Source organism: Triticum aestivum, chromosome 7B, assembly GCF_018294505.1.
Source record: "Triticum aestivum cultivar Chinese Spring chromosome 7B, IWGSC CS RefSeq v2.1, whole genome shotgun sequence".
Lineage (NCBI taxonomy): Eukaryota > Viridiplantae > Streptophyta > Magnoliopsida > Poales > Poaceae > Triticum > Triticum aestivum.
In genome coordinates, this window is record NC_057813.1 from 106041600 (window position 1) to 106067813 (window position 26214).

Below are 26214 nucleotides of genomic sequence, written 5' to 3' on the forward strand. Positions count from 1 at the left end.
CGCGTGGAAAAAACTGATTCGTATCAGCAGCACTCCTCGGCAGGTCCATAAAGGCGTCTGGAGAACTCCACAGTTGATTAAGCCGCGCATACTTCGGATCGCCAAACTTAGTTTGCAATAAAAAGGGCTTACCGGCTGCGATCTCCCCAGCTTGTCAGATCTCCTCCCGAGCTGCTCTAGACTCAGCCCAGGCTTCCTTCGCCTCTTGTAAGGCCCTGTCAAGATCGACCTCTTTGGCTGTGTTATCTTTCTCAAGAACTTGGCATCGGTTAGTGGTATCCTTCAGCTCAAGTGCCATGGAAGATATCCTCTCCTCGCACTGACGCCGAGCAGTCTGCTCGACTTTTAATTCGGTGGCTACCTTTTCGGAAGCCACATTACTCATCCTAGCTTGATCCTTGGCCCGGGAAAGTGTCGCCCGAAGGGTTTCAACTGCAGTGGCACTATCTGCATTCATGCATATACAAATTTTCAGTATCACGCTCATTTCACAATACTGGCATATACTGAGTGCCCAGAGACATACCTTGTGCCTCGTCGAACCGCCTGTTAATAAGCGTTATGTCATCATCCACTACATCAACTTTTTGCTTTAGATGTGCTACCTCTATAGCTTGGGCAGTTGCCACGGATGTAACAGCCTGTGTTTCAATTAGTCAGATCATTTCTTGGGCATATAATTTTGATACTCTGATCGCCTCCCTTCGGATGTCAACTAGAGTCTCAGGGCTAGTATCTATACACAGGTGCAACTTGCATCTATAATATAATCAAAGTTACACTACGTACCTCGAAGCCTATTAGTAGGCTAGAAAAGGCTTCATTCAATCCGCTTTTCGCGGACCAAACTCTTTCAACCACCGTACCCATCAAGGTACGATGTTCCTCTGAGACGGGGGCATGTTGCAATATGTCCATCAATGTATCCAGCACTTCCGGATCCGGAACGGGTTGCGTTGTCCCTTGGAGATTGGATAGTCCGGGACTTTTGTTGTTCCCTGTAGGGGCCGCACACCCCGGACCCTGGCTGGTCGAAGTATTACCTTCGGCCCCGGTCTTCACTGCTCCTTGCGCCACTCGCAGTTCAGGAAAGATCCTCCGAGATGACACCTCAGCGTCGTCTGCCTTATCTAGCAGGGAGATCTGTGGAGGCGTCTCGCTTTCCATCATCTCCGGAAGAAGATCCCCCGAAGAGGAGGACTGTTGAGGAGGGCCGTGTGCCGGACTGCAAACATGTGTTTAAAATATTACCCTTATAGCCAGGAAAGAACGGGACATGTTTAAAAACACCCTAATTCACTTACGATTCGGCTAAGGGCCTCTCTTTACGGGTTGACTGCGTGTTAGCAACATCCCCTGGCTGGGATACCTTCCCCCGCTTAGAAGCTTCTCTTCTCAAGTCTTCGGAGGCGCTCCTCTTCTTCCCGTGAGAAGTAGGGATGTCAGTTCGCCCTTCCCTTCTATCTTTGGGAGTGGAAGTTCCAATCTCCCCAGATAAATTGCCTGGTGTGCCTCCAGAATGGAGGCTGCCTTGGGCCTCTTTGCTCTCCTCCTTATCTTCCCCCGCCGGCACTTGATATGGTGCCGGAGCCAGCATCCTTGTTAACACCGGATCGGCAGAGTCTTCGAGAAGTGGAGCCGAACACCTAATTATCTCCGCCTTCTTTAGCCAGCCCTGGCTGAGGAAAGTTTCATAAGTACTGTTATGAGGCATCTGACAAAACTATGTTCAGGATTTAAGTGCTTATCGGAGTATCTAGATGATTGCAGTCAAGACCAATGTCTTTTGTAGTATCTGGCCACTATTTTCGTGCGCCGAAGAACAATTTCCACATCTCTCTGAGCATCATGCCAGAGAGGTGCTGAAGAGTCCGTGGACCTTCCGAATAAACTACCAGATGCGGAGAGGGCATCACTGATAGGGTAGGATTCGACGGACTAGCATTACTTAGATTACATCAATGAGACCAATGTCCTTCTCAATGAGGCTTCGAATGCGGCTTTGCAGTGTCCGCACTTCATAAGTAGATCCCCAGTCTAGCCCCTTGTTAATCCACGATGCGAGCTACGGCGGACGGCTAGACCAAAACGCAGGTGTGGCTACCCGCTTTTTACCGCGGGGTTCGGTGATGTAAAACCACTCCCGTTGCCATAAGTCAGAAGTTTCTGCGAAGGAGTCCTTCGGACAAGAAGAATCAATGAGCTTGCTTATCGAAGCGCCTCCGCACTCCATCTTTTTCCATTGATTACCTTCGGTTTCACGCTAAAGGTCTTAAGCCATAAGCCGAAGTGTGGGGAAATACGGAGGAAGCCCTCGAATGTGGTGATAAATGCCAAGATGTGGACAAAGGAGTTCGAGGCTAGATCGTGGAAATCTAGCCCGTAATAAAACATGACCCCTCGAACGAAAGGGTGGAGAGAAAACCCAAGTCCTCGGAGGAAGTGAGAGATAAACACGACCCTCTCATTGGATCTGGGAGTCGGAATAACCTGCCCTTGAGTAGGAAGCATGTGGTAAATTTTCGCAGTCAAGTATCTTGCCTCCCTGAGCTTCAAGATATCTTCCTCTCTGATGGAAGAGGCCATCCCGCCTTGAAGGCTAGGTCCGGACATGGCTGGAGGCTCGAAGCAGCTGGATTGACCCTTGAGTGTTGGAACTTGAGGTGGGAGGTAGAGGGAAGAACTAGTGTGGAAGAAAGAGGGCAGGCCTTAAACCCTTTAGAAAGGCGACGAATATCAAGCATCCCCTCCATGGCCTTAAAACATGCCTATTCCCGAGGAATCATGCCAACGGAACGGTTGGGTTACCCACGTCCTTGTTGATGAGAATCCCGTAATAAGGGGACATGATCTCTGCTTTGACAAGACGTGCCAATAAAAACCGCCCCCAAAACGTGGAGTGGCAGGCTAGAAAATGATTCAAAATAATGGCCAGGTAGTGACGTAATGTCGTGCTGCCAAAATTGTCAGCGGATTGGACTCTTAAATATTATACTCTCTACGGTTGTTTGTGGAACTTGTTTTGCAGAGCCGAACATGATTCTTGTGTTCGAGGTTTACTTTGAAGTATTCGGAGAAGGAACCCGCCTTGCAATGCCGAAGACAATCTGCACGCCACACTCGTCGCCATTGAAGCCTGGTTCAGGGGCTACTGAGGAAGTCCTGGACTAAGGGGTCCTCGGACAGCCGGACTGTATACTTAGTCCGGACCGTCGGACTATGAAGATAGAAGATAGAAGACTTCGTCTCGTGTCCGGATGGGACTCTCCTTTGCATGGAAGGCAAGCTTGGCGATTCGGATATGTGGATTCCTTTCTCTGTAACCGACTTTGTACAACCCTAGCCCCCCACCCCCCCCGGTGTCTATATAAACCGGAGGGTTTAGACTTCTAGGGTTTAGCCACAACAATCATAACCTCATAGGCTAGACTTCTAGGGTTTAGCCATTACGATCTTGTGGTAGATCAACTCTTGTAATACTCATATTCATCTAGATCAATCAAGCAGGAAGTAGGGTATTACCTCCATAGAGAGGGCCCGAACCTGGGTAAACATTGTGTGCCACGCCTCCTGTTACCATTAGCCTTAGACGCACAGTTCGAGACCCCCTACCCGAGATCCGCCGGTTTTGACACCGACACCCCTCCCCCATGTGACCATATCCTCCCCTGTCGCCGTCGCTGCTTGCATGGGTAGGGGCACATGCCCCTGCTTGTATGCGAGCGAGGGTGTCGGTGTCGAGGTTGGGACGGGCAGGGACCGCAGCAAATTAAGGGTTGGGAGGGAGGATGTTGCCTCGTCGCGAGGACGCCATGATTGTGCGCCACCCAGCCCCTTGCCCTCCTCTGCTGTGGTCATGGATAAGCTAGAACCAGCCGTCAAGCTACGACTAGTGCCCCGAGTTGTTGGGACCAACGGCCTGAATTGCTAGGCCACGTGCCACCGGTACTGGAAAGTTGTGACCCTGGTAATGCTGGAAACGGTCAGTTGGGAAGTTGCAACTGCCTAGCAGGAGAAGCGGCAACCAAGTTGCTGCAATGGGCCACAAACTGTTGAGACAGCAGGGTGAGGACCTGGAACTAGCGCCCTAATTTGCTGGGATCGACGCCCTGTTATGCTATAACATCCACATCGTGAGCTACAAACATGGCGAGCTGCTGGGACCTATTGGTAAACATATCATGCAATTTCAAAAAAAAATCCTATGCTCACGCAAGATCTATCTAGGAGATGCATAGCAACGAGGGGGAGAGTGTGTCTACATACCCTCGTATACCGTAAGTGGAAGAGTTTGACAACGCGGTTGATGTAGTCAAACTTCTTCTAGCTCTAACCGATCAAGTACCGAACATATGACACCTCCGAGTTTTGCACAGGTTTAGCTCGGTGACGTCCCTTGTCTTCTTGATCCAGCAAGGTGTCGAGGTAGCAGATGAGTTATGTCAGCACGATGGCATGGTGAGGGTGATGGTGAAGTGATCCTCACAGGGCTTCGCCTAAGCACCGCAAGAATATGACCGGGGTGTAAACTATGGAGCGGGGTGCCGCACATGGCTAACAATTGATGTTGTGTTGTGCTAGGGGCCCCCCCCTCATATATATATATATATATATATATATATATATATATATATATGTTGGGGGAGATGGGAGGCAGCCATGGGGCGCCCCAAGTAGGATCCAAATCCTACTTGGGGTTTTCCCAACTGGTGCCCCCCTTACATAAATTGCTGGAGGGGGGACGAAAGGGGGAAGAAGGAAGTAGTACTTCCTACTTTTCCTTTTTTTCCTTCCCCTCTTTCCTTTATCCTCTTTGGCTGACCCATATGGGGGGTGCACCAGCCCCTTGTGGCTGGTGCGTTTCCCCTCCTGGCCCATAAGGCCCATATCTTTTGCCGGGGGTGCCCGGAACCCCTTCCGGTGACTCGATATGTACCCGGTACCCTCCGGACCACTTCCGGTGTCCGAATACCATCGTCCTATATATCAATCTTTACCTCTTGACCATTTAGAGACTCCTCTTCATGTCCGTGATCTCATCTGGGACTCCGAACAACATTCGATCACCAAATCACATAACTCATATAATACTATATCGCCATCGAACGTTAAGCGTGCGGACCCTACGGGTTCGAGAACTATATAGACATGACCGAGACACCTCTCTGGTAAATAACCAATAGAAGAACCTGGATGCTCATATTGGCTCCCACATATTCTACAAAGATCTATATAGGTCGAACTGTTATGACAACATACGTTATTCCATTTGTCCATCGGTATGTTACTTGCCCAAGATTCGATCATCGGTATCTTCATACCTAGTTCAATCTCGTTGCCGCCAAGTCTCTTTACTCGTTTCGTAATACATCATCCTGCAACTAACTCATTAGTCACTTTGCTTGCAAGGCTTCTTATGATGTGTATTACTGAGAGGGCCCAGAGATACCTCTCTGATACTCAGAGTGACAAATCCTAATCTCGATCTATGCCAACCCAACAAACACCTTCGGAGATACCTGTAGAGCATTTTTATAATCACCATTTGCGTTGTGACGTTTGATAGCACACAAGGCATTCCTCCGGTATCTGGGAGTTGCATAATCTCATAGTCGAAGGAATATGTATTCGACATGAAGAAAGCAATAGCAATAAAACCGAACGATCAATATGTTATGCTAACGGATAGGTCTTGTCCATCACATCATTCTCCTAATTATGTGATCCCATTCATCAAATGACAACACATGTCTATGGTTAGGAAACTTAACCATCTTTGATTAATGAGCTAGTCTAGTAGAGGCTTACTAGGGACACGGTGTTTTGTCTATGTATCCACACATGTATCAAGTTTTCGGTGAATACAATTCTAGCACGAATAATAAACATTTATCATGAAATAAGAGAATATAAAATAACAACTTTATTATTGACTCTAGGTCATATTTCCTTCAGTCTCCCACTAGCACTAGAGTCAATAATCTAGTTCACATCACCATATGATTTAACACCCATAGTTCACATCGCCATGTGACCAACACCGAAAGAGTTTACTAGAGTCAATAATCTAGTTCACATCGCCATGTGTTAACACCCAAAGAGTACAAAGGTGTGATCATGTTTTTCTTGTGAGAGAGGTTTAGTCAACGGGTCTACCACATTCAGATCCGTATGTATTTTGCAAATTTCTATGTCTACAATGCTTTGCATGGAGCTACTCAAGTTAATTGCTCCCACTTTCACTATGTATCCAGATCGAGACTCAGAGTCATCTGGATTGGTGTCAAAGCTTGCATCGACGTAACTCTTTATGACAAACTCTTTATCACCTCCATAACCAAGAAACATTTCCTAAGTGTTCTTTAGGTACCTAAGTATAATTTTGACCGATCTTTAGTGATCTATTCCTAGATCACTATTGTACCCCCTTTCCAAACTCATGGCAAGGCACACAACAGGTCTGGTACACAACATGGCATACTTTATAGAACCTATGATTGAGGCATAGGGAATAACTTTCATTCTCTCTATATATTATGTTGTGGTCGGGTTTTGAGTCTTACTCAACTTCACACCATGTAACACAAGCAAGAACCCTTTCTTTGACTGACCCATTTTGAACTTCTTGAAAACTTTATCAAGGTATGTGCTTTGTGAAAGTCCTATCAAGCGTCTTGATCTATCTCTATAGATCTTGATGCCTAATATATAAGCAACTTCACCGAGGTCTTTCATTGAAAAATTATTATTCAAGTATCCTTTTATGCTATCAAGAAATTCTAGATCATTTCCAATGAACAATATGTCATCCACATATAATAGTAGAAATTCTACAGAGCTCCCACTCACTTTGTTGTAAATACAGGCTTCTTCGTAAGTATGTATAAAACCATATTCTTTGATCACCTCATCAAAGCGATTCCAACTCCGAGATGCTTCCACCAGTCCATAGATGGATCACTGTAGCTTTCACACTTTGTTAGCGCCTTTAGGATCGACAAAACCTTCTGGTTGCATCATATACAACTCCTCTTTAAGAAATCCATTAAGGAATGCAGTTTGACGTCCATTTGCTAGATTTCATAATCTTAAAATGCGGCAATTGCTAACATGATTCGGATAGACTTAAGCATCGCTACGGGTGAGAAAGTCTCATCGTAGTCAACTCCTTGAACTTGTCAAAAACCTTTTGCGACAAGTCGACCTTTATAGACAGTAACATTACCATCAGCGTCAGTCTTCTTCTTGAAGATCCATTTATTCTCTATGGCTCACCGATCATCGGGTAAATCCACCAAAGTCCACACTTTGGTCTCATACATGGATCCTATCTCAGATTCCATGGCCTCAAGCCATTTATCGGTATCTAGGCTCATCATAGCTTCTTCATAGTTCGTAGGTTCGCCATCATTGGTACGTGTTGGTGCTATAGAAACGGTTTAAAAACCCTTTCCACGACGGCATTTGGAACCGTCACCTAGCAAGTGTGGGCGATTAGGTGGTATTTCCCACATGACCCAGAAACCATCGGGGATAGGCCCTCCTGGGACACCAAATGAGTTCGTGTGCGATCGGGTAACCCACGGAAACCCAATCATTTCCGTTGGTATGTACATCCCACATGGTGAGTCCCATAAAACATTTCCGTAGGTATGTACATCCCACACGGTGAATTTTAGAAAAACATTTCTGTAGGTATGTATATCACACGCAGTCAATCCAAGGAATATGTTTCCGTTCTTAAGTACATCCCACACAGTCAAGCCAGGGAAAACGTTTCCGTTCGTATGTACATCGCACACAGGTTTATGTATAGGCTCATGTGTGATACATGTAACTATCACACACACTCTGCCTTGGTTAACCATTTGCTTTTATTGACTACATACACGATTTGATGAAGAAAACTGTGTGGCATTGGACTATCCATCACAAGCGTCTTTATTGCTAGAACCGTTTGCAAAGTTCCATGACTCATTTAGCAGGTTTATTAGTTTACAATTAATAATTCCAGTATTACACAAATTCACATTTCATATCAAACAGTTGTTTTCCAATTTCATATCAGGCACATAAATATATTTTAACATCATAGTACAATAGGTACCTGAAAATAGCACAATACAACATCTAGCTAGTTCAACTTCATAAGAACAATATTAGAAAAATATATTCATTTCCCTGATCGAGATCATCCAGGCTCATCTTATCCACCTCTGCTTTGAGTTCAGTAAGAACCTGTTTTGCATTGGCCAACTGGGAAAGTGCCTCCTCCTTCGCCAACACCATCTTAGCAAAGTCTGATTTAAAAAAATCTGAGCTCATTCTCCACCTTCCTCTTTTTATCTCGCATCTTCAAATATTCTTCAACGTTAACAACACTTTATCTAAGCCTACCTCTGTTCTCTTCCTCATACATGCTCCAGAGCTTTGCAAGGCATATCTTCAAAGACTGTGGCCACTCTTGATCAACCCACTCCAAGTAAGAACACTTCCGTTCATCCTATAATATTTAAAACTAGATCAGCAACAATTGTAGGGGAAATGGGTTTATAGCAACATCGAAAATCACCAAATACTTATTTTGAATAACTGAAGAAACAGGTTAATTATGACATATCTTCTCAAAAAGATCAATGTGCAAATGAATTAATTGCTACTGAGACAACAACCAAATTCTGAAACATCATAAGCTATAATTAACTACAACAACGCTACAAGTTCTTACTCATGTACTATAAATAACAAATTGAACATTTTATGAGGAAGGTAAATATAACTTCAACAACATAGCGACAGTGTTTGGATGACAGCAAATTGATACTAACAGGTGTGTACATGCACAAAGTTAGTAACATAGAACTAATAGCACTAAGGCGTCCACTATGTATGCCAAAACTGGTGTAAAGACAATTGTTGCTACATCTCGCACCGGTGCCCTGCACTGGCGAGCCGATGTAGCGGGAAAAAATTAGGGACCCGAACTATGGAGCACCTAGTTGCTCCGACGCCCAGTTCCTTCGTGGCATAAAGATTTAGTATTTTACTACTTGGCTGCTTGGATGTGTGGACAAGTTCGCTCCACAAACTGCTGAAGCGGTGCCAAACAAGTTTGGTTGAACGTGTGGTATGAATGGGTTGGGACCATGACAGTGTCTGAATCACATCTAACAAATGATTTGTAACAACGAAAGAGGGTCTAACCTTCTCTGCACATGCCAGAAACTTCCTCCCACTGTCCACAGATTCAAACGCAACTAGCTTCACGCATGGAGATTGATGGTGGCAACAAGCAGACAGATCTTCAGCCACCCCGCTCCATTCGTTTCAACTGAAGGTCCTAGGGAACTACAAGAGGAAGAAATGATTCAAATCGACTGCCGGGTAAAAATCCACTAGGAGGCTCCACTTGAGCACTATGTTGGTTTTCCCTTGAAGAGGAAAGGGTGATGCAGCAAAGTAGCATAAGTATTTCCCTCAGTTTTTGAGAACCAAGGTATCAATCCAGTAGGAGACTCCTCAAAAGTCCCTCATACCTACACAAACAAACAAGAACCTCGCAACCAACGCGATAAAGGGGTTGTCAATCCCTTCACGGTAACTTGCGAAAGTGAGATCTAATAGAGATAATAAGATAAAATAAATATTTTTGGTATTTTTATGATATATATTGGAAAGTAAAGATGCAAATAAAAGTAGATCAGAAACTTATATGATAAAAGATAGACCCGGGGGCCATAGGTTTCACTAGTGGCTTCTCTCAAGATAGCATAAGTATTAAGGTGAGTGAACAAATTATTGTCGAGCAATTGATAGAAAAGTGCATAGTTATGAGAATATCTAGGCATGATCATGTATATAGGCATCACATCCACAACAAGTAGATCAAAACGATTCTGCATCTACTACTATTACTCCACACATCGACTGACTCATGCCTGCATCTAGAGTATTAAGTTCATAAGAACAGAGTAACGCTTTAAGCAAGATGACATGATGTAGAGGGATAGACTCAAGCAATATGACATAAACCCCATCTTTTATCCTCGATGGAAACAATACAATACGTGCCTTGCTGCCCCTGCTGTCACTGGGAAAGGACGCCGCAAGATTGAACCCAAAGCTAAGCACTTCTCCCACTGCAAGAAAGATCAATTTAGTAGGCCAAACCAAACTGATAATTCGAAGAGACTTGCAAAGATAACCAATCATAAATAAAAGAATTCAGAGGAGATTCAAATATTTCTCATAGATAAACTTGATCATAAACCCACAATTCATCGGATCTCGACAAGCACACTGCAAAAAGAGTTACATCGAATAGATCTCCAAGAAGATCGAGGAGAACTTTGTATTGAGATTAAAAGAGAGAGAAGAAGACATCTATCTAATAACTATGGACACGAAGGTCTGTGGTAAACTACTCACAACTCATCGGAGAGGCTACGGTGTTGATGTAGAAGCCCTCCATGGTCGATTCCCCTTCCGGCGGAGCGTCGACGAAGGCTCCAAGATGGGATCTTGCAGATACAGAAGGTTGCGATGGTGCAAATAGTTTTTCGTGGTGCTCCTGGATGTTGTCGGGGTACGTGGATATATATATATGCAAAGGAGGTAGGTCAGGGGAGCCACGAGGGGCCCATGAGGGTGGGGGCGCGCCCACCCCCCTAGGGCACGCCCTCCTGCCTCGTGGCTTGCTCGTCTACTGCTTGGCGTCCACTCAAAGTCTCCTGGATTGCGTTTGTTCGAAAAAGATCGCTCCCGAAGGTTTCATTCTGTTTGGACTCTGTTTGATAATCTTTTTCTTCAAAACACTGAAATAGGCAAAAAAGCAGCAATTCGGGCTGGGCCTCCAGTAGTAGGTTAGAACCAAAAATGATATAAAAGTGTAAAGTAAAGCTCGTAAACATCCAAAACAGGTAATATAATAGCATGGAACAATCAAAAATTATAGATACGTTGGAGACGTATCAGATACTAGGGATCAAACCCTAACAAAACTAACTGGATTACATGATAAATCTCATCCAACCCATCACAGTCCAGCAAGCCTATGATGGAATTACTCACACACGGAAGTGAGCATCATGAAATTGGTGATAGAGGATGGTTGATGATGACAACGACAACGGATTCTCCTCTCCGGAGCCCCGAACGGACTCCAAATCAGCCCTCCCGAGAGAGACTAGGGCTTGGCGGCGGCTCTGTATCGTAAAACACGATGAATCCTTCTCTCTGATTTTTTTCTCCCCGAACATGAATATATGGACTTGGAGTTGAGGCCAGTGGAGCATCAGGGGGCCCACGAGGCAGGGGGGCACGCCCAGGGGGGTAGGGAGCGCCCCCCACCCTCGTGGACAGCGTGTGGCCCCACTAGTCTTGATTCTTTCGCAAGTATTTTTTATTAATTCCAAAAATATTCTCCTGAAGTTTCACGTCATTCCGATAACTTTTATTTCTGCACAAAAATAACACCATGGCAATTCTGCTGAAAACAGCGTCAGTCCGGGTTAGTTCCATTCAAATCATGCAAGTTAGAGTCCAAAACAAGGGCAGAAGTGTTTGGAAAAGTAGATACGATGGAGACGTATCAGCTGTCCTATCGGCTGCCGCGGACGCCCTCTCAGCGGAAGCGGCCGCGCTCAATGCGGATGCGGCGGCACTCTCGGTGTAGGTGGTCGCGCTCTCGGCGCAGGTGGTGGCGCTCGGGGGGGGGGGGGGGGCGCGGCCATTGTACGGGCCTTCACAAAGCGTGTCCATGGCGTCATCTTTGCAAGAAGGGGGTGCGGGAATGGGGATCGGGATTTGTGGATTCGGGGGTTGCCGTCACTGGAGCACACGAGCCAACGAAGCTTAAGGAGGAAGACTTAAATAGACCCAGATTTTTTCATCGCAAACGATTCATACAAAACAATTGTGTGTGATGTTGTAGATATTTTTTGTTAGCTGTGAAAGACGAACTTGGAGTAAATGTTAACAGATGGTGTTTTAAATGTACAAGAAAATTTGTAGTACTAATACACCTGTCATGTCAAATTTTGAAAAATTCCAGGGGTCATTTGACCTTTTAAGACATTTAAGTGATTTTCTAGCCATTTAATGACCGTAATTTAAAATTTGAACTCCATGTACATGCAGCAGCTAACCAAAACGGTTTGAAAAGTCATATTTTGTGTACTTGTGTGCGATTTAATTCCACGTGTAGTAAATTGGAAGGAATTTTCAAACATATTGGTCTAACGGCTATGACACAATTAAGCATGGAGTGCCATGGCATTTAAATTCCAAAAAGTTAAAAACATGAAACCTTGCTTGAGGTAATGTCATACCACCAAGATGACGGGGTATAAAAATTTGCCTATTTAATGAAAGTTTGGACACAAACCCCTCACAAACTGGAGCAACTCACTAGAAGGCTCGTGGTTCCGAGAGGGAACAATGCATGTTTGCTGACGAACGGCAGATAGCTTCCTCTTACGGCCTTCAAAAAATTTCTACGTGTAATGTGCAATGATACTAACTGTCATGTGAAAATTTGGAAAATTTCAGGGGTCATTTGATCTTTTAAAGAGATTTAAGTGATTTCCTAGCCATTTAATGATCGTACGTAATTCAAATGTGAACTAGATGTACAGGCAATGGCTTACCATAACGGTTTGAAAAATCATATTTGTGTACTTGTGTGCGAGTTAATTCGATGTGCAGTAAATTCGAAGGATTTTTCAAACATATTGGTCTCACGGCATGGACACATGCATGTACATGCATGGAGTGCCATGGCATTGTTATTCCAAAAAAATAAAAAACGATCAGAAAAACATGAAACCTTGCTTGATGTAATGACATGCGACCAAGATGATGTGGTACAAAAATTGGCTTACTTGACGAAAGTTTGGACACACACCCCTTACAAATTGGAGCAACTCACTAGAAGGCTCGTGGTTCCGAGAGGGAACAATGCATGTTTGCTGACGAACGGCGGATAGCTTCCTCTTACGGCCTTTAAAATGTTTCTACATGTAATGTGCACTGATACTAATTGTCATGTGAAAATTTGGAAAATTTCAGGGGTCATTTGACCTTTTAAAGAGATTTAAGTTATTTCCTAGCCATTTAATGACTGTACGTAATTCAAATTTGAACTAGATGTACATGCAATGGCTAACCATAATGGTTTGAAAAATCATATTTGTGTACTTATGTGCGAGTTAATTCCATATGCAGTAAATTAGAAGAATTTTCAAACATATTGGTATCACGGCATGGACACATGCATGTACATGCACGGAGTGCCATGGCATTGTTATTCCAAAAAATTTAAAAATGATAAAAAAACATGAAACCTTGCTTGATGTAATGTCATGCTACAAAGATGATGTGGTACAAAAATTGGCTTGCTTGACGAAAGTTTGGACACACACCCCTCACAAACCGGAGCAACTCACTAGAAGGCTCGTGGTTCCGAGAGGGAACAATGCATGTTTGTTGACGAATGACGGATAGCTTCCTCTTATGACCTTCAAAAATTTTCTACGTGTGATGTGCACTGATACTAACTATCCTGTGAAAATTTGGAAAATTTCAGGGGTGATTTGACCTTCTAAAGAGATTTTAAGTGATTTCCTAGCCATTTAATGACCGTACGTAATTCAAATTTGAACTAGATGTACATGCAATGGCTAACCATAACGGTTTGAAAAATCATATTTGTGTACTTGTGTGCGAGTTAATTCCATGTGCAGTAAATTAGAAGGAATTTTCAAATATATTGGTCTCACGGCATGGACACATGCATGTACATGCATGGAGTGCCATGGCATTGTTATTCCAAAAAATTAAAAAATGATCAGAAAAACATGAAACCTTGTTTGATGTAATGTCATGCCACCAAGATGATGTGGTACAAAAATTGGCTTGCTTGACGAAAGTTTAGACACACACCCCTCACAAACCGGAGCAACTCGCTAGAAAGCTCATGATTCCGAGAGGGAACAATGCATGTTTGATGACGAATGGCGGATAGCATCCTCTTACGGCCTTTAAAAATTTCCTACGTGTAATGTGCACTGATAATAACTGTCATGTCAAAATTTGGAAACTTTCAGGGGTCAATTGACCTTTTAAAGAGATTTAAGTGATTTCCTAGCCATTTAATGACCGTACGTAATTCAAGTTTGAACTAGATGTACATGCAACGACTAACTATAACTGTTTGAAAAATCATATTTATATACTTGTGCGTGAGTTAATTCCATGTGCAGTAAATTAGAAGGAATTTTCAAACATATTGGTGTCACGGCATGGACAAATGCATGTACATGCATGGAGGGCCATGGCATTGTTATTCCAAAAAAATAAAAAATGATCAGAAAAACATGAAACCTCGCTTGATGTAATGTCATGCCATCAAGATGACGTGGTACAAAAATTGGCTTGCTTGACGAAAGTTTGGACACACCCCTCACAAACCGGAGTAGCTCACTAGAAGACTCGTGGTTCTGAGAGGGAACAATGCATGTTTGGTGACAAACGGCAGATAGCTTCCTCTTACGCCTTCAAAAAAAATTTGTGTGTAATGTGCACTAATACTAACTGTCATGTGAAAAATTGGAAATTTTAGGGGTTATTCGATCTTTTGAAGACATTTAAGTGATTTCCTAGCCATTTAATGACCGTAATTCAAATTTGAACTACATCTACATGCAATGGCTAACCATAACGGTTCGAAAAATCATATTTGTATACTTGTGTGTGAGTTCAAAAACCATCAGACGACGTAAATATGTGGTGTTCAAAAAAGAAAATCTAAAATCTGACAAGACAATCGGCCCCACCCGATTAGCACTCTATTTTGCGCCTCGAGTTTTGGAAGGTGGGTGGCGGGCTTTATTAATCAGATACGTCTGCATTGGGAACCGTCAGCTATTATGTTCGCACACGGATTTTGCTGCGGGAATCGTGTGTAATTCACACTACAATACTCGTAAATTCCGGCGATTGGCGCGTGTACTGTTCCCGACGATCTAGATTCCGGCCGCCAATAAATACTACCTTGCTCACGTAGTCCCGCCTGCATTCTCATCTAGATCCTTCCCTTGCTCGCCCTCTCTCTCTATCTCAAATCTCTGCCATGGCGCCGCCGGTCTTCCCACGCGCCGACGAGGAGTCGCCACCCCCGAGGAGGCTCACTCGAAGAGCAGCGACGAGGACACCTATGTGCCGTCGGATGAGTTTCGTTGGACCCCCAACTTTGGATTGGTTTTGGGGCCAGTACGATCTTTGTCTTTGGAAGTCGCTGCCGCCGGCTGAGAAAGCCAGGCAAGTGGCTTTCAAGAAGGAGATGGCAGAGGAGGATGCCAGGTACCAGGCGGCCTATGAAGCCCACGATGTCGCCTGGAAAAAGGAGGCGGCAGAGCTTTGGGGGCGGGCGCGTAGTCATGCGGAGGAGGTGTACGAAGACGGGTACTTCGCGAGGAAGGCCACATGAGCTAGGTGCCTCGTCACTACGTGGAGCTGGGCCGATAAGCTCCAGCATGCCACCGACGAGGAGCTCCGGTGGGTGCCCAACAAAATGGCAATATCGTTCACGTGCGTCCGCCTGTAAGAGGCAGATCGGCACGTCAAGCGCTGTGAGGCGGAGGAGGTGGACTACTGCCTCCGCTCTGGGAAGACGCCGCTCCCCATGGAGATGCTGGCAAGGGGCTGGCAGAATACTGGCCCCAGGAGGGATTATTAGTTTTAGTATTGTTCATTTTCAATTTTATGCCTTGTACCTAGTAGTTAAGTATCATCATGTATATGTGATGATATTATATATATTTTGCGATGAACTAATGAACAATTAATATTATATATATTATGAATTCCATTTTCTATCTGTTGTTGTATACTAATTTGAATCTATCTGTTATCATCCACATATACAAAATGGAAAGCATATAAACACACATTGAAACATAACATATAAGAACGGAAAACAGAGTACACACATTAAAACAGAGCAATAAATAGAGCAATGTATGATTGTTGTGAATACATAGCTATCCACGTCGAAATTACTCAACAAAATAAAACGTGTCCATGAGACCATGACCAGCAGGCCTTGCCTACGGTAGCTCTTGGCTCTGGCTGAACTCGTGCAGGCGTTCATCCAAGCGGTCGACACGCTCGCGGTACATCTGGAGCGCGATCTCGAGCTCCAAGTTGGCTATTTCATCAGAGATCACCACCTCGAGGATGCGACGGTCATGTTCCTCTACTGCGCCCAGGTGGACACCTGGGCCAAGGAGGCGGTCGAGCCTATCGACCAGCGCGTTGGCATCGAGCGGGCTACGGACAAGGCAAATGGCGCGACCCATGCGAACAGCGCGGTGGGCATCCGGTGCAAGTATGACGCGGCCGGCCTCTAGTGCAAGTACGACGCACAGGGCCTGTGCCCACTCCTGGCGAGGAATGAGGGTACTGACGGGATGTGTACCCAGCTGCGACGCCCTGTCGACAGCAGGCAAGCGTCGATGGATTCGCTCTTGCTATGTGGTGCGCTGCGCCTCTTGCTCTGCGGCACTCCAATGCTCTCGCCGTGCGGCGAGCCGCAGCCTATCGGTGCGGACGCGCCTAGCTTGCTCTGTGGCGCGCCATCGATCATGTTGTGCGGCGAGCTGCAGCCTCTTGGCGCTGACATGCCTATCTTGATCTGTGACACTGAAGCGCCATGCGCCAAAGGTCTGCTCAATCCTGGTGATGACGTGCATCACGACATCATCCATCACGTTGCCGGGGAGCGCCACGGCCTCGACGGGCTGTGGCGCCTTCTGGTTTTCCTCGTCGACGAGGTTGATGGCAGAGGCGACGCTATGGTGCGTTGGCATGCTTGGAAAAGGTGGATGTGCTACAGGCTGTGCTTGTTGCCTCCGTGCGTCGCGCCGCGCCTAGATTTATGTGCAATATCGTTGGGTGGCGGGAAACAGGTGAGGAAATGGTGGAAAACGGTGGCGTGTTCATAGAACGCCATCAATTAATTGAAACTTACAATATGAAGGAACATCTAGCTAGCACAAGAAGTAGATAATGATGAGATAAACACGGACCACACTAGGGAACCTGTCGGTGAGAATTCATCAATCGCAAACGGTTGTACATTAGCAAGCGTTTGCCCACAACACACACGGCTTATTCCATCACAAACAGGTCGGATGGATCAACTGTATGCCACGTATACACATTGTCAAAAAGTAATGTGGTAGACCTTCTTTAACATATGTTAACAAATAAAATAAAAATAAAAAACAAGGACCTCGAGGTTAAATTTGCCGAGGGAATGGGTCATTTTGGTCATTTGACCAATATGACACATCCTATCAGTTAATTTAACATCAACACGACTTCCCATCCAGTCACCCATCCCATGGCTGATCCAGCATGAGCACGCTTAACTTGAGAGTTCTCTTAGATGAGCTACTGGTGGAATAACTAGTCCTTGATGATATAGCATGCCTCTTCGCATCCTTATGGCGTATCCGGATGACCGCCCGTCCCCCAATGGCCAATACATGTTGTGTAGACAGAGCATATCACATACGTCTTATTAGAAGCAATCGTATGTGTTATTATCGGTCTTCGCACACATTTCTGATTGCAGACCTATTTGCCACGTATCACACACATCTTGTTATATTGAGCTGTTTCTGTTCTCTTGTCTCAACGCAAACAGTTCATCCGAGTGAACCACATACCGTATATCGCACACACCTTCATATGCCTGACCGTTTCTTTTGTGTTGCCTAATCACAAACAGTTCATCCTAGTGAACCGTATGTTGTGTATCGCACACGCCTTCATCTGGCTGCCCGTTTCTTTTGTTCCACGTCATCGCAAATAGTTAATTGAACTGAACCGTATGCTCTGAATCGCACACGCAACTAAAATATGAACCGTGTTTGATGCATCCGTCATCGCAAACATTTTGGACATTTTTTACGGTTCTCTGACACCATCGTTTGTGATTATTGCATCACACACAGTTTCTCGAAGGGTCTCTGATCGTAGTGTCGCGTTAGCAGCATTCTGCAGTAGTGCATGGTCTAGTAACATTACTTCCAGAACAGGATTACCGTACCACTCTGGTGTCGATCGTGTTCTGGTTGACCTACGTGGTTCCGTAGTAACTTGATCTGAAGTTTCATGATCATCATCATTAGCTTCCTCTCTAGTTGGTGTAGGCATCACGGGAACGGATTTCTTTGATGAGCTACTTTACAAATTGAGAGAAGGTACAATTACCTCATCAAGTTCCACTTTCCTCTAGAAAGGTTCCATTCTTGGCAACAAATATATTGCCTTCAGATTTGTGGAAGGACCCAATTGTTTCCTTAGGGTATTCTATGAAGATGTACTTCTCTGATTTGGGTTTGAGCTTATCAAGATGAAGCCTTTTGACATAAGTGTCGCAACCCCAAACTTTAAGAAATGACAGCTTAGGTTTATTGCCAAACCACAGTTCATACGGTGTCATCTCAACGGATTTAGATGGTGCCCTATTTAACATGAACGCGGCTGTCCCTATTGCATAACCCCAAAACGATAGTGGTAAATCGGTAAGAGACATCATAGATCGCACCATATCTAATAAAGTACGGTTACGACGTTCGGACACACCATTACGCTGTGGTGTTCCAGGTGGCGTGAGTTGTAAAACTATTCCACATTGTTTTAAATGAAGGCCAAACTTGTAACTCAAATATTCGCCTCCACGATTAGTTCGTAGAAACTTTATTTTCTTGTTACGATGATTCTCCACTTCTGTCTGAAATTCTTTGAACTTTTCAAATGTTTCAGACTTGTGTTTCATTAAGTAGATATATCCATATCTGCTCAAATCATCTGTGAAGGTTAGAAAATAATGATACCCGCCGCGTGCCTCAACACTCATCGGACCGCATAGATCGGTATGTATTATTTCCAATAATCCATTAGCTCGCTCCATTGTTCCGGAGAACGGAGTTTTAGTCATCTTGCCCATGAGGCATGATTCACAAGTATCAAATGATTCATAACCAAGTGATTCCAAAAGTCCATCTGCATGGAGTTTCTTCATGCGTTTTACACCAATGTGACCTAAACGGCAGTGCCACAAGTATGTTGAACTATCATTATCAACTTTGCATCTTTTGGCATCAATATTATGAATATGTGTATCACCACAATCAAGATTCAACAGAAATAGACCACTCTTCAAGGGTGCATGACCATAAAAGATATTACTCATATAAATTGAACAACCATTATTCTCAGATTTAAATGAATAACCGTCTCGCACTAAACAAGATCCAGATATAATGTTCATGCTCAACGCTGGCACCAAATAACAATTATTCAGGTCTAGAACTAATCCCGAAGGTAGATGTAGAGGTAGCGCGACAGCGATCACATCGACCTTGGAACCATCCTTTATCAATCGACCTTGGAACTACGAAGATCTTTATCGGTCGAACCGTTATGACAACATATGTTATTCCCTTTGTCCATCGGTATGTTACTTGCCCGAGATTCGATCGTCGGTTCTTCATACCTAGTTCAATCTCGTTACCGACAAGTCTCTTTACTCGTTCCGTAATACATCATCCTGCAACTAACTCATTAGTCAATTTGCTTGCAAGGCTTCTTATGATGTGCATTACCGAGAGGGCCCAAAGATACCTCTCCGATACTCAGAGTGACAAATCCTAATCTTGATCTATGCCAACCCAACAAACACCTTCGGAGATACCTGTAGAGCATATTTATAATCACCCAGTTATGTTGTGACGTTTGATAGCACACAAGGCATTCCTCCGATATCCGGGAGTTGCATAATCTCATAGTCGAAGGAATATGTATTTGACATGAAGAAAGCAATAACAATAAAACTGAACGATCAATATGCTATGCTAACGGATGGGTCTTGTCCATCACATCATTCTCCTAATGATGTGATCCCGTTCATCAAATGACAACACATGTCTATGGTTAGGAAACTTAACCATCTTTGATTAACGAGCTAGTCTAGTAGAGGCTTACTAGGGACACGGTGTTTTGTCTATGTATCCACACATGTATCAAGTTTCTGGTTAATACAATTCTAGCATGAATAATAAACATTTATCATGAAATAAGGAAATATAAAATAACAACTTTATTATTGCCTCAAGGGCATATTTCCTTCAGGACCAATGTCTCTGCGTGCTGGAACCAACGTCATGGCGTGTTCAAATTGGCCAATGGCAAAGCTGCGACCGTGGTGGCCGCGTGCTGGAAGCGGCTGTTGGTGATGCTGCGACCAAGTGGTCGTGTGCTAGAACCATCGGCGGCAAATCTGCAACCCCCGAGCGACTGTGCTGTAACCATCGATGAGCACCCACAGTGGGAGACGACAGTGAGCAGAGAGAAGCTATAACTGATGGGGGTAAATGCTACATTTGTAGCCGATGGGGGCTTCAATGAACGAGGATGCGGCGACGCCGCGATGCTGCCGCTCCTTGTGGGAGTTACGCACACATTGCAAAGGGGAGGGCGAGAGATGTGCATGTCGTGGGGGATTCCCCATGTATGTTGACCGAGCGGACTTGGGGTGAGATACAAATGCGATCCCAATGGTTGGGGTTGACCTAATTTAATGGTGTGGGAGGTGATGGACCGGCGCCTAGCATCACCCTTTTTGTGAAAATGCCTAAGACCATTTATTAAAAATCATAGGACCTTACAAACACATACACACATAAAAGGTAAAGTACAGTGAAAGCCTTTGGGGTGTCGAAGTCTTCTTCCTCCTGCATCCACAGGCGGCGTGTCGTGAGCAAAGCTCGGTGCTACCTCTGGGCCTCCGCCTTGTTGGAGCAAACCTGTGAAAGCCAGGAGCTTATAGAAGCAATGGCCGGGAAGTTGTCGATGCGGACCAGGAGACGTCAACGCAAATCAACGCCCGGGAAAGAGAACACCGATAAAGACCTATTGAAACTCAAAGGACCGTGCAACCCAACTGAATCCAACGGATCCACTAGAAACCTAAACCGATTGGATCTCGAAAGACCTGTCGGAGATACAAAACCACACCCCCCCCCCCCGGTCGGCGATAAGCACACCAATGGAATGGGGACCGGGCAGAGAATATATTATTCCTTACGTGGGAAAGCGCCGCCGCCACGCTATCCCTAACCAAACACAAATACACCCTAAAGAACACCTGAGACAAATTCCCCATGTTGTTGTACGCCAAGTGCAGATTTGTGATCGAACTCACCGTCATCGAGGGCCATGTGTTGACTACATCTTCTTTAGTGAACTAGTCAGGCGGACCACCGTAGAGGCACACCATGCTAGATTCATCCATCTGTCGCCGAGCGCTGCCTGATGGAAACCTCCCCTTGAGTCGTCATCTCCTTCTCCAATAGCAACATCCCTCCAAAATCGTCAAAACTTCCCCAACAAGCCGCACCTAAACTAGACCTCCGCGTCGGTGCCACACGGGCTTTGCTTGGCGGTGGCGATAGGGGAAGATGGCTTGAGATGGCTAGAGTTCGGCGACCGCCTAAGCCTCTCTATTGTACGAGCCTAACAACTACCCGCGATGTGGTTTTAAATACTTGGATTTTTAAGGAAAAAATTACAGTTCTCAGCAAAGATTAAGGAGAAAACTCCCACTAGCATTTCACTACGTACGACAAACGTAAGAAATATAAGGGTCATTTACATTTCAGCCCTTAACTCAAATTCACTACTCAGATTTACCCCAAATTCCCAAGCCTGCTTAAATTTGCCCCTCCACTATCAGTTCCTCTTATAGAAATGCCCTTGCATGTCGTTTTCTGTCCAGTTAAAGTCGTTTGAATGCTATCGGGCTGTTTCTTTGACATTTTTGCACTTCCGTCCTTATAGTTCAACCCAAACTTACCGGTTCACTCTCTCTCCTCCCTTTCTACAACCTCGCGACAACAGGTGAGGCGCCCTGGAGACTGGTTGCGCTCATTGATTTCGAGCTCGGGAGAGAGGCAACGATTGAGGTAGTTGATGTGGTCGTCGGGCATGTCTTCTGTGAGCTCCTACACGGTCGGTGAGATAAGTGTTGCCACATCGATTTGGAAATTTTTGAGAATTAGGGTTCATCAATTTGGGGGACTTTTTTTAGCTTTTAGGTTGATGTTGTTAGGATTGTTTAGTTTGCATCTGAGTTCTACATTCCCGATCCGACGTTTTGTGGACTTGAGGAGCAAGCACGGAATTGCCTAGGAAGGAGCAAGCACGGAAAGAAGGTCCCTGGGCTGCCCCCTTGAAGTAATTTCCCCCTGCGTCTGATTTTGCTTTGAATCATTGCAAATAATAAATTTACACGAAGTTGGCCCAAAAAACCTTTTCAACAGTTCTCGTAAAGTGTCCATAACTTTAGAGGATCTCGTAAAAGTGACATTTCTCCCAGTAGGTTTATGGAAAGATCATCTCCCCGTATCTTTTTGGCGGACTAGCAACCGCCTGAATCTTCACCATGCATCCCGTCAGAACCTCATCGGAACGCCGCCGCCTCGTGCCTGCCGCCACGCCATCTCGGGCTGGAACACTGCCATGGCCGCACCACTCCCCCTCCCTGTCGGAACGCCACCGCTGTGCCCGCCACCTCGCGCCGGCGGCCAGTGCACCAGCTCGCGCCGCCCCTCGCTGGCGGCCACCGCCCCGCCCGCCGTCACGTGTCAATAACTGAGGGGTCCTAGGCAATTATCTATTTTTTGTTTAATTAAAATTAAAATAAAAAAGATATAGGGAAAGTTTTAGGGGAATTGGCAAAGATGACTTCCAGACAACTCTTAACTTCTACAAAAAGGCCAAAACCCAGTTTTACGGAAAGATTTGTAAGAGAGCTGTTGAAGTTGCTCTAACGCCGCTGCTCCCACCCTCTAGGTCGACCACTCCACATATTCCATTGAGGATCAGAAGCTGCTTGTCCGGCTGCGGCAGGTATTTCAGCCCCGGCCCGTCCCCCGCGGAATCGAGAGAAAGAAACCAACCCACCAACAAAACATCGGTGGCTGTAAGTGCATTTCCCACTACCGTCCCCATCCGGGCCACACACGTCTCGCGACTGGCATGTCGGCCTTCCACTTCCCACTCGCTCTATAATATCGTCTCTCCTCCCATCCACGGATCACCTCTCGCACTGCCAGACGTTGCTTCCTGCAATCTGATCAAGCGTCTCCTTCGCGCAATCTTTACGTGACATTAATAAAGAGTACAATGTAAGAGAAAAGCATGCCGCATTATCACTCCACAGGACCAATGAAAGGGACGGCCTGTTTCTCATCTCGTGCGAGGAGAAAACAATGCAGCGTGTCACTCAGATTTTTCCAAATCGTTACACCTTTGTATCTTGGACCATCAAGAATGAGAACGCTCACCACATTCCCCATCTGGTCGAATCGTTAGATCTTCATCCAACCACCATCCTTTGCACGCGCGTTCTTCTCTTCTTCCTGCACCGTGCTGCCAACCGACGCTGGCCTAGCTGTCTGCCCCTGTCTTTTTTGGTCGGTGAACTACCACGCTCGCTGTGCCGGCCATTGTCGTACTGCAGCCGCTCTGGCCATCCATCTAAACCTGAACAATTAACCCTTGGGCTCGCGCCCTGCTTGTTCACGGCTCGCACTCGCCATGGAGCTCGCGGCCTCCCGGGGGCGTGCTCGGTGCTGCCCTGAAATGAACTGACGCGATGAGTTTTTTTCAAACAGTTTTACTAAAGCACATCCGAATGTTTCATAAGTATTGCATATCTAAGTCCTATGTCATCTGATCCTTCCGGCGGTTCGGGACACCGGCGGTTGGGCTCGGCCGGAGATGCCTGATCTGGATCGGGATGCCTTGTAGCCTTCATCCCATGCTAGGTGTGCTTCTCCGTACGGATCTGGGTCGCAAGACTTGCCGATCCTCGATGCGGACGGAGCTGGAGGTGAGGATTCAGATCGGGAAAAATCTCTAGTCGACCTTTCGGGCGTTGCTTTCTTCTCTACGGAGACGCTTGTCAGATCTGCTTCCACTTCAACCGGGTCATTTGTCTCCCGGGCGAAATCCCTAACTGCGGTGGGTGGCGATGGCGCCTTCGGCGTCGTTCCCTTCTTGAAGCCACCGCCTTGGGAGCTGTGTGACTGTGGACAACGCTGGGTGGGCGTTGGCGGCGATCTGGATTAGGAGGTGGAGCGGTGTTTCATCATAAGCATCGCCGCCGACAGATCTTGGCAGCGTGACACAGTGGAGTCTCGGCGTCCACTTGCGCAGGAGGAAGGCATTGTCTGACGTCGTGGTGGCATCGACGGTAGGCCTGGCAAGGTCGATGCGTCAGTGCCTGCTCTGAAGATGGATCGATGGAAGACGACGGCGGCCGCCTCAGAGAGTGCGCTGGACTGGTCTATGCCCCACACCCGGCAAGTGGCTTGGTTGGGGCCTCCGGTTTTAGATGTTAGGCTTTGGTGCGAAGTATGTTTGGTATTCGGCTCGCACTATCGGCACCCCTTCATCAAATGAATAGGAGTAGTGACAGATGTTGCCGAGATAGTGGTTTCAGACTTACTGATGTATTACTTCGGAAGGTCTTTGTGAATAATTAATAAAGTGGCTGCATGCATCGCCCATATACAGAAGCCGGGTCAATCCTCCTTTTCAAAAAAAATGTCTTTGATCTTACGTGAAGATTTGTGCGGGTGTTTTTTTTTTCTCTTTTGATATTTGATTAAGTCCATCCTAAACACACCATTTTTCGAACGCATGAGGTTTTGCAAAAGTGAAAAATGAGAACACCCGAAGAAAGAAAATGGGGTTGGTGAAGATCACGAGGTGTAACGGAATGCAACATAAACAAAGCGGTAGTGCTCTGCCGCCACTGACGTCTTCCTCCTCGCTTGTTTCACAGTTTCACTTACAGGAATACGGATTTTTTATTGCATAATTTTCGCTGGGATCGGTCATACATGTGCATCAGTACGGTGCTTATACACGAGGAATTGCCGCACTAAACACCGGTGGTACGCCGCCGTGGAGGCAGAGCGTAGCGAGTCACATGACGGTGCAGGCGCCGGACGGGTCCTCCTCGCAGACCATCATGTAGCCGCCGCACGGATACGACGGCGGCATGGTGTACTGGGGCGCCGGCGTCGAGCACTGGCAGCCGCCGTGTCCCTGGTGGCAGCAGCAGCCGGACGGCCCCGCCGGGAACGGGTAGGGGTAGGGACACGGGTACGGCACCGGCACCGGCACCTGCACGACCTTGGCCGGCGGAGGCGGCGGCGGCGGCGGCTTCTCTTTCTCCTTGACCGTCTCATCCTTACCCGGGCCCGGGGGCTTCACCTTATCCGTCGGCGGCGGAGGCTTGGGCTCCTGTTTCTTGATCGGCTCGACGGTCTCGATCTCCTTGATGATGTTGCACGCCTTGCAGCAGAGCTTGTCGCCCAGCTTGTCGGCGTCGAAGGGGCCCGACACGATCACGTGGTTCTTCTTCTCGTCGTACTTGATGTCGTCGATGATGAACTCACCCTTCTCTGCAGCCAAAGTTTTCCCTCAGCCTCGTTGCAGTTAAGAGACATGAACAGCTCGCGAGGAAATACGTACCTCTGATCCTCTCGAGCACCTTCCTGATCTTGGCGTGGCAGCGGCCGCAGTCGAGGTCTACCTTGATGATGATGGTCGGCATCTCTATCTGCACGCTGCGCAGCTCCCTAACGACAGCTCTGGTGGAATTTTTGTCTACCTTATCTTGCTCTGCAGAGCATAGCAAAGACGTTAATTTCAACTGATTTAGGCAGAAAAAGAAGTAGTAATAGATCAATAAACAAGAAGACCTGAGATAAAATAGGGTCATCGCCTTACTCTCGTCCGCAGGAGACTTGCTGACGATAAAATGGGTGAGAAGCCAGGAAGAAGAAGTCTCCATAAAAGGGACGCAGCGGCACGACACTTGGCTGCACCGTCGTCGACCACGCCCGAAAAAGCCGAGCCGCATGTCGCTTTCAAGTCTGTTACGTATTTCGCATTCCTTTTGAAACCATTGCTAATTTCAAGATTGTCAAGAAAAAAAGTTTTATTTCGAAAACTTCCAAGTTCCAACGATTAATAATACATATAACAATAAAACCAGATCCATGGACAATGGACTACCGAGCAACAATTATAAGCGTTGGAATGAGCGAAAGGCAGGTCATAATCATT

The 26214-nt window shown here is 46.0% G+C and overlaps 1 protein-coding gene across 2 annotated transcripts; it reads right to left on the reverse strand.

The window, feature by feature from the left end:
- Positions 1-24928: 24928 nt before the first annotated feature.
- LOC123159125 (protein PYRICULARIA ORYZAE RESISTANCE 21) lies at positions 24929-25946 on the reverse strand. 2 transcript variants are annotated; one of them, XM_044576949.1, is made up of 3 exons: positions 25876-25946; positions 25618-25767; positions 24929-25547 (listed from the first exon to the last, which is right to left on the reverse strand). In XM_044576949.1, exons 1-3 carry the CDS (start codon positions 25937-25939, stop codon positions 25066-25068), a joined length of 696 nt encoding a protein of 231 aa, XP_044432884.1. In that variant the 5' UTR covers positions 25940-25946; the 3' UTR covers positions 24929-25065. The 2 variants fall into 2 exon arrangements, with proteins under 2 accessions (XP_044432884.1, XP_044432885.1); XM_044576950.1 differs by having other exon boundaries at positions 25848-25913.
- Between the last annotated feature and the right edge of the window lie 268 nt (positions 25947-26214).